The sequence below is a fragment of the Chenopodium album genome, chromosome 19 (genome assembly GCF_948465745.1).
Source record: "Chenopodium album chromosome 19, dcCheAlbu1.1, whole genome shotgun sequence".
Lineage (NCBI taxonomy): Eukaryota > Viridiplantae > Streptophyta > Magnoliopsida > Caryophyllales > Amaranthaceae > Chenopodium > Chenopodium album.
The window spans coordinates 37,058,308-37,072,899 of record NC_137852.1 but is presented as its reverse complement, the minus strand read 5'-3'; the positions used below and the strand labels follow the sequence as shown (position 1 = coordinate 37,072,899).

The 14,592-nt window shown below is 35.4% G+C and overlaps 2 protein-coding genes across 2 annotated transcripts; one reads left to right on the top strand and one right to left on the bottom strand.

Annotated features, from left to right (window-relative positions):
- Nucleotides 1–219: 219 nt before the first annotated feature.
- Nucleotides 220–2,390, bottom strand: LOC145595369 (uncharacterized). Its single transcript, XM_081651766.1, has 3 exons — nt 2,143–2,390; nt 1,871–2,000; nt 220–1,644 (listed from the first exon to the last, which is right to left on the bottom strand). The coding sequence occupies exons 1-3, from the start codon at nt 2,273–2,275 to the stop codon at nt 396–398; spliced, it is 1,512 nt and encodes a 503-aa protein (XP_081507892.1). The 5' UTR covers nt 2,276–2,390; the 3' UTR covers nt 220–395.
- A 3,640-nt stretch (nt 2,391–6,030) lies between these two features.
- LOC145594307 (uncharacterized) lies at nt 6,031–6,747 on the top strand. Its single transcript, XM_081650644.1, has one exon. The coding sequence runs from the start codon at nt 6,031–6,033 to the stop codon at nt 6,745–6,747; it is 717 nt and encodes a 238-aa protein (XP_081506770.1).
- The last annotated feature ends 7,845 nt before the right edge of the window (nt 6,748–14,592 follow it).

The following is a 14,592-nucleotide window of genomic DNA, read 5'->3' as shown; positions in this document are numbered from 1 at the left end:
CTTATTCTAAGATAGTAAGGAGTATGTCAAACGATATATTCCCAACAGATTTGATATATTATTGATCTGAATGACTGAACCAATATATCAATCAAACGGCATGGTCAAGTTAACAAATTATATGTGGAGCTTTCTACCATCGGTTCTTGTATATGAGAATCAAGTGACATTTCAAAGCGGAATGTACAAAAGCTTTCAGTCAAAAGGTGTCAGCTAAAACTTCTTATTAATTAATCAAATAAAGGCAATTACAATGAAAGCAACTACATGCTAATGGCTTGGATTTTAAGCCAAATTAATACAACATATATAGATAATATAAGAAAAAGATGAGCTTTTACAAAAGAGAGAGTCTGAAATTTATTAAGAAAATGATGATAATATTGCATGCATGATTAGAACATGGGAGAATTAGGAGGAGAAGAATTAACTAAGTTGAGAATACTATTCCAATAAGTCTTGTTATCTTCATAGTAATCACTCCCACCGCTTCTAGTAGTACTACCACTACTATTATCATTATTATTGTTTTCATCTCCTTGTTTTGTTGGACTTTTTGAACCACAAATATTTGTTGTTGTTGTTGTTGTTTTTGTAGTGGTAGCATCACTAGTATTATTATTATTATTATTAGTACTAAGCAAAAGTTCCGTAAACCCTTCTATGAAACCCTCACCGTGGTCATTATGATCATCTTCTTCGTTGTTGTCGTGGTCGTGGTCATGGCTTTGATGGATTGAGAGGGTGTTAATGTCGTGGAATGACAAAGAATTCATCTCTATCCCGTTATCAAACCCGCCCCCGCCACTTCGCTTCCATTGATGATCATGATCTTCGTTTTTAACCATGTCTTGATGATGATGACTATGATGGTGGTGATGATGATGATTATCGTTGTTGTTGTGCCCCATAAATTCTATCACGGCCCCGGCCCCGGTCCCCATTGCAGGGACCGGGGGTGGGGCGTTCTCTGAGAAGCTCAAGGTCGACGTTGGTGACTCGATTCCAACACCAATTCCGCCACCGATCCCGGACGATGATCCCATTCCAATGCATATAAAATGATCACTATTACTATTATTATTAGTAGTATCAGTGTTGGAAGCATTGTTAGGCCACACATTATGCCAGGCCTTAAGAACATCAAGACACCTCGGAGTAGTGGTAGTTGTAGCAGTAGTAGCCGCAGTAGCAGTCATACTAAGATACTGATGATGAGCAGCAGCTGATGATGACGACGACGACGACAATGGACCCTTCGTTGAGACGGAGGGTACAATTTGTTGAGGATGATGATCATTAATGTGAATGTCTGGTGACATTGGTGACAGAAATGATGAACTATTATTATTATTAGTATTAGTACTACTTGTATTGCTAGTACCACGAAGCTTGGATTGTCTGGCTAGGCGAGCCTCGGCCTCTAACCGAGCACTCTCCCACTGAGCGATGTGGCTCAAGTTGGCCGCATTCTTCGACTGCTGCCCACCGCCATCCGCGGCGGGCAGCAGTGCATCATTCTTGGGCTTATGGGTCACTGGATCAATCCCCATCTTTGCTAACCTCTTCTTCAGATGGGTGTTCCAGTAATTCTTTATCTCGTTGTCTGTCCTCTTTGGTAGGTGCGTTGCAATGGCTGACCACCTTGTACAAAACAAACACATACATGATACATCAGTTGGACGTACTAAATTATTTAGTATAGTACATAAAAATGATGCAATGCAGTAACTGTTGAGTTGCAGAAACTTTAATTTGAACGGCGATTGTCTCACAAGAAAGTAAATTAAAAAAAAAAAAACTTTTAGAGACAGAGTGAGTATTATTATATGGTACGGATATGTATGTATATGATCATATGATATAATACCTGTTGCCTAAAAGAGCATGAAGTTGAATGATTGTTTGTTCTTCTTGTAAGCTGAATTTTCCACGCTTAATATCAGGGCGAAGGTAATTAGTCCATCTAAGTCTACAACTCTTGCCACATCTTTGAAGGCCTAATCAAACAATAATTAAATCAACCATATAATATAATCCTATGAAAATGACAATAATCAAACTATATTGTTAATTGTATCATAATTAAAAACATAGTGTATGAAAATGAGAGTGATTAGCTAAGATGATAAGATTAATTACCGGCTTTCGTCGGTAAGGCGCGCCAATTGCCATGACCATGTTCTTCAATGTAAGCAAGAAGCTTTTGATCTTCTTCAGGAGTCCATGGTCCTTTCTTTAGACCAAGTTTATCACAGCAGGGAGATCTTCCCATATTTTTTTTTTAATTTTTGGGTTTTTTAGAAGTGTAAAAGAATGAAAAAAGAATGGGTTGCCTAACACTCTTTCTACTTTATAAGGTGAGCAAACCTTATGGCCCACATCGTCAGCAGTTGCATCCCTATTTTTATATAAAATTTGGCTATGTTTATGTATATCTTATATGGGGAAATAAAGTTTCTTTACTTGTTTACTTTGAATTCATAAAATGAAAGTAAAATTACACGAGTACCATTTATTAATTTAAAAAGATAAAATTGATAGATTATAAAAATTTAGATATTGTTTTGTCCTTCTTCTATAGATATAGCTAATATATTCATAAGTTGATTAATTTTACTGGTGTGGCTTGCCCCACCATGCGGCAAACTGACACACATAAAACACTTAGGGCTTGTTCAGTTCAGTTCAGTTCAGTTCAGCTCCAATCAGTTCAGTTCAGTTCAGTTCAGCTCAGTTCAGCTCAGTTCAGTAAATATGAACAGGCCCTTACTGAGTAAACCCTAATCAACTGGTTACATCGTGTAGCCAACCACATATGAAAATTTGTGTTAATTTCAAGTATTTGTTGTTTTTTTTTGTACTTATACGACTTTATTAGTACGACTTTTCACGGATTATCAAAAGATACAAACTTTTTTTGTACTTGTTTGATTAGCAGAGTGAATTGAAACTCGTCAAACCGTCTTTTATAAGAATTCGGTGTTAATTATATGAGTACAGTAAATATAGACCAAATAATAAAAACAAAAAGGTAAAAGAATGAAGAAACATATGGTATATAGAGAAGCTGAAGAAGCAATAAATAAGATGGGGTAGTATAAGAGAAGGATCAGTAGGTCATAGATGGGATAAAGCAATTAAATGTGTATGATTCAGCAATAGCAGTGTATGAATGTAGATGTAGTAGCATATAGCTTAGAAATCAGTGATGTATACCAACATTACCCCTGCAAAAAACCCAGAACTAACTCTTTGTGGCATTGGAAGATAAGGCAAAGTATATTCCTTCATTAACTACAACCCTTTTTTTTACTGTATACAGTAAGGAAAATTTTGTATTTATTACATCAGCATCTTGTCTCATTGTAGTTGTTCAAGTGTGTTAAAGTCTGATCTTTTCACATTTGTTTTTGAGAAGACAGATCAATTGTATTTTTGGAAGTTTGAAAAGTATGCTGCTTGATTCAAGAAATGTGATTCAGAAGTACTAGTATAGGTATTGAACTATTGATTGATTCTGAATAGTTGTTCTTGTTCTGCCCTTAAATTTTTTGTTTTTGCTTTTAGAGCATGTTCACATTTACTTAATTTAATTTCAGTTCAGTTTAGTTCAGTTCAGTTCGGTTCAGTTCCAATCAGTTCAGTTCAGTTCAGCTCTTAATTTCCCTCTCAAATAAAATATTCATTTCAGCTCAATTCAGTTCAGTTCAGTTCAATTCCAATCAGTTCAGTTCAGTTCAGTTCAGTTCAGCTTCAATCAGTTCAGTTCAGTTCAGTTCAGCTCAGTTCAGTAAATATGAACAGGCCCTTAATCTAGTTGTGATATGTGGATGTGACACTTATATAAGACTATTACGTTGTTTTAGGTTAATACGGAATGCTTCGTTCGACCCTTGAAGATTATTGTTTTTATGTTTAATCTGGTTGTTATATGGAAATGTATGTGATACACTTACACTTAAATTGGACAATTACAATTTTATTCTACAAGTAGGAAGATGTACAAATACATCTTAAATCTCAATCTATATAATTATTTATGAAGGCCACATACATGTGGCCTAAATATTGACAACATGCCATAGTATAATTAAAAAAAAAAAATAAGTAAAGGGTTCGTTTTTAGTGGGGGTGGTTTGTCTTTCTTAGAGCCAAAGTAAGGATGTGAAAGAAGTTCCCAATTAAGGCTTTAATTTCTTCACCATATTTAATTTTTATGTAAGTGAAATTATTTTTACAGATTATATCTATTATATTTCTTTTTTAAAGTACCTAATTTTATTAAGGTGATTTATCTTTCCTGAATATTATGAGTATTTTTTATTAACTAGATTGACATCTAAACTTTGGTTAAATTAGCAAAACAATCTCGATAGCTTCAAAAATAGTTATTAAGCCCATCTGTCGGTTGCCTTTACTTTTCCGATGCATTAACAATTAAATTAAAAATGAAACTTTAGAGGCTTTTGAACACGCGTGTAAATAGATATTGCCTCTATCTTTAATTACGAAGTAGTTTTTACTTTTATCACAACACCTAGTCTTAAGTTAAAAAGTTGTTATTGGGCTATCATGCATTATTTATAGGCAGTGACGGATCTACAAAGTTACAAGTTTGTATAAAAGTTTTTAAATTGTACATTTATACTAAATGTCAACCATTGTTGCATTGCCGTAAAAAAAAAAAAAAAAAAAAAAAAAAAAAAAAAAAAAAAAAAAACCATTGTTGCATTGGTAACAGATAAATTTGCTAAAAAAAATTGGTATTGGAGCAAGGCCATCAGCGGTTCGAGATCCCCACTTTATTATTTTCATTGTCTTGCTGTTAGTAAGGCAAATTTTATAGAAGAAAAGATTTTCGAATCTGTTCACTCGTGTCCCTTACCGGGATAATTTTACATATTTCTACCGTCTAAAACGACTTTTTTTTTTTTTTTTCTTTTTTTTCTTTCTATTTATTAGAACCAAGGAAGCAGAGGCAGAATTGAACTCAAAAGCAACTTACCAATCCAAAAACTTTCTCCATTACACTTATCAATAATTTTTTTTTAAAAAAAGAATTTCACAAATTATTTACAATGTATATATGGAGTATATTATTAACTATAATAATGATAATTTAGATACAAATTGTCTAGTAAAAAAAAAGGTACTCCGTCTCTAAATTACATTCCTCCTTTCTATTTTTGGTATTTCAAAATTACATTCCTCCTTTCTATCTTTGGTAAGTTTTTTTTAGTAAATCAACTCTCTTTTTTTGTTTTATATTTAATGTTTTCTCACTCATCCTTACCTAATCTCACAGTTCTCACTCATAATCCTTATGCCAAATTACAGTGAATATGATTGGTTAAAAATTTTCAATTAGGAGCATGTGATTGGTCCTTTTTTTTTCAAAGGATTGATGACATGTCATGAGTAATAACTATTCTATCTTTGTACTTCCCATTGCATTATCTATTTATTATTATTTGTCTTATTCTTCTTTTCTTAATTCCCGTGTAAATTTCCAAAGAGGAATGTAATTTAGGGACGGAGGGAGTACAAAATTACTAGTATGATATAATAAGTTAAAAGTTAGTCAAACTTATTAAAATTAGGATGATTTTGAAAACTAACAATAAAAAAGTGGATACACCCTTTTCTTGTTTCCTATTTTTGGTTTTTGTTTTTTAAAAAAAACGAAAACTAAAAACAATAAATGATACTCGTACCAAACAACTAATTATCCGTTAAAAAAATTAAATAATTTGATTCTTCAGAGTTAAGAGTACAATTAGGTACTCAATTCTTCAATTTTTCACCTTTTAGGTACTCAATTTTTTTTGTTCACCTTTTAGGTACTTTAATTTATTTTCAGGCTAATTAACTCACCACTAAATCACCACTAGCTCACCACTAACCATTTTTAATTAAAAAAATAATTTAATTAAAATGATGATGTCTAATCTTGAATTCCAATGTGAGAATTACAAATGCTACATTTTATCATATAGTTTGATTTGGTTGTTTGAGAATGTTAAATTAATGTTAAGGTTTGATTTGAATTTTTACAAAGTAGGGAGAGGATGCACAAAGAAGATGAGTTTGATGGAGGTGGCTACTCTTTTCGAAAATTATGATAAAACTGGTGCATCAGTCCTTGATCTTCAAGGAAGGCTAATGGCTGAAGTTGAGTGGCTTCCTTTGTCACTTGTGAAATTGTCAAATTTAACTGAAATTGACTTATCAAAGAACGAAATTATGGCTCTTCCATCAGATGTTGGTGAGCTCAAGGCATTGAAGAAGTTTGACATCCACTCGAATCAACTAATAAACCTTTCGAGATCAATCGGAGAGCTTACAAGTCTGACTGACCTTGATCTTCGTGGGAATAGGCTGAAATCTTTGCCAGCTTCCTTTGAGAAGTTAGTAGGTTTAGTCCATCTTGATTTGAGCTCTAATTTCTTTACCCAATTGCCTGATTCAATTGGCAACCTGAGCTCATTAGAGAAGTTGAATCTTGACAAAAATGAACTCGAAGAGCTCCCTAGTGCAATTGGCTCGCGTATGTCTCTGGTGATGTTGCAAGTAAATTTTAATCGGTTGAATTCTCTTCTTGAGGCGATTGGGAACCTTGTGAATTTGGAGATTTTGACAGTCCGCTATAATAGAGTGAAGAATCTGCCAGAAAGAATAAAAAAAGGGGGAAAAAAAGAATCCGACCCGCGCTTTTTTATTCGGGTGGGCCCCACGTTGAGTTAACCCAAGGTACTCAATTGTTAACCTTGGGTGCTCAATTGTTGGTGGTAATTAATTTTTTTTGCCGAAAATTGGCACTCAGTACCTAAACGGTGAAGAAAATAAATTCAGTACCCAAACGGTGAAAAATTGTAGAATTGAGTACCTAAATTTGTGCGTAACTCGATTCTTCATACCATTATGCAATTTTTTTTATTTTTATTGTAATTATGTTTGATAAGTAGTATAATATATCTTAGTAATTGTTTTTTGAATAAATGCTCCGTCAAATGTCCAAAATCACATTGTCAATTACTGAAGAGCACGACATTGTACTAACACATTGCATTGCATAAAAAAATCACCCGGTTTATTATTTGCTAATGTTTTTGGGGTAATTTTTCAAAATGAACAATCCGGCCTTTAAATTAAACTCCGGTTTTAATTTCAATTTTCTTAAACTACTACTCGTTATCCCTAATTGAAAATTCTAGATCCGCCATTATTTATAGAAATATATGTGAAAGGAGATGGTGGATATTCTTTCGTTGAGAGAATAGATGTGATAAAAGATAATGGAGTATTTGGTATTGAATGTGAAAGAGAGTGAACCCTAATTTTATGACAAGTTTATGAAGGGCCTTCATGTACTCTTGTGAAAGGGAAGTGTATAGCCTTAATTTTGAATCATAATATACTTTAATACTCATGCTTCCTTACTAAAAAGATTATTATATTGACAATAATTTAACACAATTCATGAATGTTGACAACTTGATATGACTTTTTTTCAATACAAGACGATGACAACCTTAGTATAGGGTTACCAAAAGTAATACGAAGTACTTCTTCTATTTTTAAATACTTGTTCCACTTTTTATTTTTGGCCGTTTTTAAGTACTTGCACTATTTACTTATTTGGAAAGCTTTTACAATATTTTATTACCTTTAGATTCTCTCTCCTCCAATTTACCTTCCACTAATCCCACTACCTCCATATTTTGTTACTTTCTACATTTTTTCCAAAACTCCGCATAGGGAGAAATGGACTAAGTATTTAAAAACGGAGGGAGTACTACATATCATGTACACATGTTGATCGGCACCCATTAGGATAATCTACTTATTATTAGTATTTAATAGAGTAAAATTCAACGTCCTCGGAAGATCCGGGACTTGATCAATGTGTTCCTTGTTCAGTATTTCTCCATCGTGAAGTCTCGTCACGTTTACTGAAAGCTAACCGAACAACAAGTTATGTTAGCTCGTCAGGCAACTTTAGACAAACTCATCAAGATATAAACCTCTTAATAGATGGTAACTTTGCATTATTTATATTTTTATGTGGTCGCATGACACACACTAAAACAATAAGCGGGTAATTCCGGACTGTTGAGTAATCATTGACCGAGTAACCCCTGACTAAATAACCTTAACTGAGTAATCCTTGACCGATCGAATAAGTCATGACCAAGTAACCACTGATCGAGTAAACCTTAAATAAGTAACCCCCAGGCCCCAGCCACACTGTGTGATCAGCCACGTACTGCCCACGTATGAAACTTAGTGTTGGAGTTGGGTTGCAGTGCCAATAGAAGATTTTTCTAACTCCATGTATTCCTTTCTCATAAAATGTGAAGTCACCCATTAATAATAAGGCCCATACATGAGAATACAGTCCAAATAAAGACATGAACGATCAAAGTAAGTAACCCAAATCTACATATTTGGGACTTGAAAACATCTTCAGCCCAATACAATACTAGGGTTAAGTTTCGGATAGCCTTCTTTATATATATTCTCTGCAATTTAGCCGTTCATTAATCATACTATGTTTTCTTCATCTTTTACATTTATTGAAAAAAGTTTGACAAACTTTCTTGCAATTTTTGTTTAAAATGATATTTATTTTGTCAGATTGTATGAATAATTCTGAAAATTCGATGTGATTTTCAAATTTGGTTTTGAAAGATTGGAGATTTTAGCACAAGTACTGAAGGCAAAGTGACTAATTGAAATAGTCATGATTGCTTATTTTATTAATTGTGCAAGATATAATTTGGGAGCCGCTTTGCAGTATAAATTTCTCTGATTTTATATTTGCCAGTATTACCCATATATTATTTTTTCTATTTTCAACATTTATTTGCAGTAATATTTATTGAAGAATTATTAGTGATTTTGGAAGAAGCGAATTTGAGATTAATTATACTAGTAATATTTTTATGTTGTAAATTTGCGTTGATTTAGAAATTGAGATGTTAAAAAAGGAGTCAAGGATTTGACTTGATGAGAAATAATTATGTCAAAGTAAATTTGAGATTAAAATATGGGAAAACAATGAAAATGGCTAATGAAGAAATCAAGTAAGAAAAATAGTTAGCATTTTCTGACGTGTCGATATAATTAACTGGCTATATTAATCAAGACCAATAGGAATCAAGATCATTCATTTTCCTCAACTTAATTAACAGCAAAGTAAAAAAAGACAAAAAAAAAAAAAAAAAAAGTTATATTTGGATCCTATTCTACCAACCATTGTTTTGATACAAGGACAAAACAAATTGTTCAGGTCCAATAAAATTGACTGAAATAATCTGAAGAGAAGGGTCCTTTTTATTTATTTTTTTTTTTTTTTTTGGGTGCGAAAGAGGAGCAAAAGCCCTGGGAATTAAAAACAAAGTTACAAACTAAACAGAAATTAAACGTGGCAAAGCCACCCCTACACTATCCTCATGTAAAATACGTCCTAGTTCGATAGGAGGGAATTGAATCAACTCAATGTTGTTGTTCTGGACGATCCCATGATTTGCTAACCAATCCGCCGCCCTATTAGCCTCTCGATACACATGAATAATTTGCACCTGCCACGATCCATCCTCAATTAGCTGCTGACACCTTTGAATGATATGATACCCTTGGCCTCGGTTAATATTCTGATTAGTACGTGATTACTGCAACTACACTCTGACTGTCAATTTGAACTTGGAGCTTTTCAACTCTCATGCGTTTTGCCAGCTCCAAACCATATTCTATGGCCTTAAGTTCAGCAATAAAAGCATCACATACCCCAATTTTAATCGAAAAAGCATGCAGCATTGAACCAGAAGCATCTCTAACTAACCCTCCTCCCCCTGCTGGCCTAGGAGAGCCCTTGGCTGCTCCATCAGTATTTAGAGCAAGCCATCCATGAGCAGGTGCTATCCACTTGATATATGCTTCCTGCCTGTTCCTAGCAGGTGCTGAAGAGCTGCTTTGATCATCACCAAGTACTCTCCAAACTTCCTCAAACTTTGCAAGCAAAAACTGACCCACATCAATAGGATTTTCTTGCGCTTTATCAAATACAAAATTGTTGCGCCATCTCTAAATCCACCAAATTGTAATGGTGAAATAAGTTGGCCAAATCTCAGGAGACAAATCATTTTTAGCTTGAACTTTGATGTTATTAGCTATCCACTGCTGAAGGTTGCCTGTATAGAAATTGGATGCTGCTGCAGGACCCCCGACCTGTCTCCAGATCTCCCTTGTTGTTCTGCAATCACGAAGAGCATGCAGAGAAGTTTCTTCATGGTTATTGCAATTAACACACCACGGGCTGTTGGTTAAGCTCCTGAAGAGAACGGCCCTTAGCATAGTGTATTTTAATACTCGTAGTGTTTAATCTGTTTATAGTGTTAAAACAAGACAGTAGGAGCCTTGGAGGTGGTGATCAATAAGCATAACCAACATTTTTTATTTTTATTTATTTTTTTATATTTTTATATAGGATGGGAAAAAAAACAACTAGACACAATGCAATGCACTACTTTAGACAAGACTGCATTGGTCAATTTGAACAGCTAGTTGCTTCATTGGGTGACTAGTCCAATCCATTGGGGATCACATTTTCTTTTATAACCATATTGGTACTTTTATTAAAAAACTATGGGTTCGAACACGAGAAAGATACATCCTTATTCCTTATAGTCATCTAATCTTCCACTTGATCTAGGTGGTTGAAGACAATGCTTGCTGGTGAACTCTGTATCGGATAATTTCCTTCTTGGCTTGCTCTTAGGCTTGGTTGTTCATCAATGTCCATGTATTAGGAAAGATATGATATATTATTTGATTACAAGATATATTTTCTTATAGTTTATCTTAGGAAAAGATAATTAGTTTCCTAAGTTAGATAAGTTTTGGTTTCCTTGTTGCTCAAGGAGAGATCTTGTATAAATATGGATGTTGGGTGGAATATTATGATCAAGAAATACAATTCTAATTCTTCTATATTTTCTAAACATTATCATGGTATCGGAGCTAAGGTTGCTTCAATAAACAAATCTTGAATTTTTTTTTTTTAATTCACCATGGGTAATTCATCCCCACCAACCAACCGTGTGAATGGAAAGTGGATCGTGGATACCGGTTGCTCCCATCATGTAACCGGCGATCTTTCTTGCTTGGTTGACGTTCATGATGTCCCGTCTTGCAATGTTGGTCTTCCGGATGGCCAAAGTGTTGTGGCCATGAAAGAAGGAGTTGTAAAATTGACGGACAAAATCACTCTTTATAATGTTCTTTTTGTCCCAAAATTAAATTGTAACTTGATTTCGGTTTCACAATTATGCTCTACAAACAATTGTGAAGTCATAACTAACTCTATCACTTGTACTATACAGGACCAATGCACGAGGGAGGTGATTGGCACGGGTGATCTAAGGGATGGACTATACTATTTTCGAGAGGAGGCATCCATAGCGGCCGTTTCTATTGAAGACTCATCCAACTTGAAGCTTTGGCATAAAAGATTGGGGCACCCTTCCGAGAAAGTTGTAAAACTCCTACCTTTTCTCAGTAATTCTAGAGGTCATTTAAATAAAGATTGTGAAGTAGTTCTAAACACACTAGAGACAAATTTCCTTTAAGTGATAATAAAGCTTCTCGTATTTTTGAAATAGTTCATTGTGATTTATGGGGGCCATACGACGAACCCTCTTCTTGTGGTGCTCACTATTTTTTGACTTTGGTGGATGATTATTCTCGTGCCGTTTGGATATATTTATTGATTGATAAAACTGAGGTGTTTAAGATGTTTATGTCTTTTATAGCCATGATTGATAGACAATTTTCTCAGAAAATAAAAATAGTACGAAGTGATAATGGTACCGAATTTTTTTCTTTGAAAAATTATTTTTTGGCTCAAGGCATTATTTTTCAGACCTCTTGTGTGGGTACTCCTCAACAAAACGGGAGGGTTGAGAGAAAACATCAACATATCCTTAATGTTGCTCGTGCCCTTCGATTTCAGGGGGGTTACCAATTTATTTTTGGGGAGAGTGTGCTCTTGCTGCGGCTCATCTGATAAATAGGTCACCTTCAATACTTCTTAATAATAAAACCCCTTATGAGTTATTATTTGGCACCCCACCTTCGTTTAGTGAGTTACGTGTGTTTGGGTCCTTGTGTTTTGCTCATAATCAAAAGGCAAAAGGTGATAAATTTGCAAGTCGTAGTCGTAAATGTGTCTTTGTTGGTTATCCTTTTGGGAAGAAAGGATGGTATTTATATGACTTAGATAAAAAGGTTTTTTTTACCTCACGGGATGTTCGATTTTTTGAGGATGTGTATCCCTACTTGGATGTTGAGAGTACGAACATTGATATTTGGACACCAAATTTTGAGTCAAGTATTGATATGGGAGGTGACTTGGTTTTCCCATATAACCCCGAGGAGAGTTGCACCACTCTCGAGGCTCCCACTCAGCAGCAGCCGGTTGTGGTCAGTGCGCCATCACCACAGTCGGCCGAGGCTCTTGCACAAGAGCAGCCGCATATGGCAGCCACGGACCCCAATGCTATGGATCGTGGGCATCGTCAGAAATTTGCAAATAGCAAATACAAGGATTTTATCACTCATACTCGGATTTCTCGAAATAGTCCATCTTCTTCACCTACTCCAAGCATCCCACCTCCCTTAGGTATGCCATATCCTATAGCACATTATGTTAGTTGTGATAAGTTTTCTGCAAAACATCGAAATTTTGTTGCAGCAATAACAGCAGGTAGAGAGCCTCGTTCCTTCAAAGAGGCAATGCAGGATGAAGATTGGAAATTAGCAATGAGTGAAGAAATGCGTGCTCTTGAAAATAATGGTACTTGGACCTTGGAGAAATTGCCCCCAGGGAAGAAAGCCCTTGGTAGCCAATGGTTGTACAAAATTAAGTACAAATCTGATGGAAGCATTGAGCGACTCAAAGCTCGCTTGGTTGTGTATGGTAATCATCAAACCGAAGGCATTGATTATGATGAAACTTTTGCCCCGGTAGTCAAGATGACAACTGTTCGTGCTTTTCTTGCTATAGCCGCCTCGAAAAATTGGGAACTACATCAAATGGATGTTCACAATGCGTTCCTTCATGGTGATTTACACGAGGAAGTTTATATGAAACTCCCTTCGGGTTTTACTGCGGATGACCCTGATCTTTTTTGTCGTCTTCGAAAATCCTTATATGGTCTTAAACAGGCGCCTAGGTGTTGGTTTGCCAAGCTCACAACTGCTTTGAAGAAATATGGTTTTGTACAATCATACCCGGACTACTCTCTTTTTACTTACACTAATGGGTCCATTCAACTAAACGTACTTGTTTATGTTGATGATTTAATTGTGGCCGGAAATAATTCGAATGCTATACAATTATTCAAAAATTATTTGGGCTCTTGTTTTCACATGAAAGACTTGGGTGTGCTCAAGTATTTTCTCGGCATTGAAGTGGCTAGGAGTTCTAAGGGGCTATTTTTGTGTCAACGTAAGTACGCTCTTGACATTATTTCGGAGACGGGACTCTTGGGGTCGAAACCTGCTAACACCCCAATGGAACAAAACCATCGTTTGGCACGTGCCACCGGGCCACTGCTCACGGACCCAGCAGCATATAGGAGGCTAGTTGGACGCTTGGTTTATTTGGGTGTTACACGCCCAGACCTCACATACTCGGTGCACGTTTTGTCACAATTCATGAAAGCACCGAAGCAAGAACACTGGGAGGCTGCCCTTAGAGTTGTTCGTTACCTCAAATGTACCCCGAATCAAGGCATTTTACTAAGGTCGGATAGTGAACTTGCTTTGCAAGGGTGGTGTGACTCCGATTGGGCAGCATGCCCCCTCACTCGGAGGTCCCTGTCGGGGTGGCTTGTCTTCTTAGGCCACTCTCCAATTGCTTGGAAAACAAAGAAGCAAGACACGGTTGCAACGTCCTCCGCCGAGGCTGAATATCGGTCTATGTATGCTATTACGTGTGAAATGAAGTGGTTGAAGGGCTTACTTCTTAGCTTGGGCATTCAACATCCCCGTGCTATACCAATTTATTGTGATAGTCAAGCGGCTATTCATATTGCTCAAAATCCCGTGTTTCACGAACGCACAAAACATATTGAAGTGGATTGCCACTTTGTTAGAGATGCTATTCAAGAGGGCCTCATTACTACTACTCATGTGCGTACAAATGAGCAATTGGCCGACATATTTACTAAGGCCTTGGGTAGATCACAATTTGAGTATCTCTTAAGCAAGTTGGGCATCTTTGATTCAAGTGCTCCAACTTGAGGGGGGGTATTAGGAAAGATATGATATATTATTTGATTACAAGATATATTTTCTTATAGTTTATCTTAGGAAAAGATAATTAGTTTCCTAAGTTAAATAAGTTTTGGTTTCCTTGTTGCTCAAGGAGAGATCTTGTATAAATATGGATGTTGGGTGGAATATTATGATCAAGAAATACAATTCTAATTCTTCTATATTTTCTAAACATTATCACCATGACATGCTTTATATTGATTGGCTTGATTTGCTACAAACTTGATACTTGGGCTTGATCTTTATTTA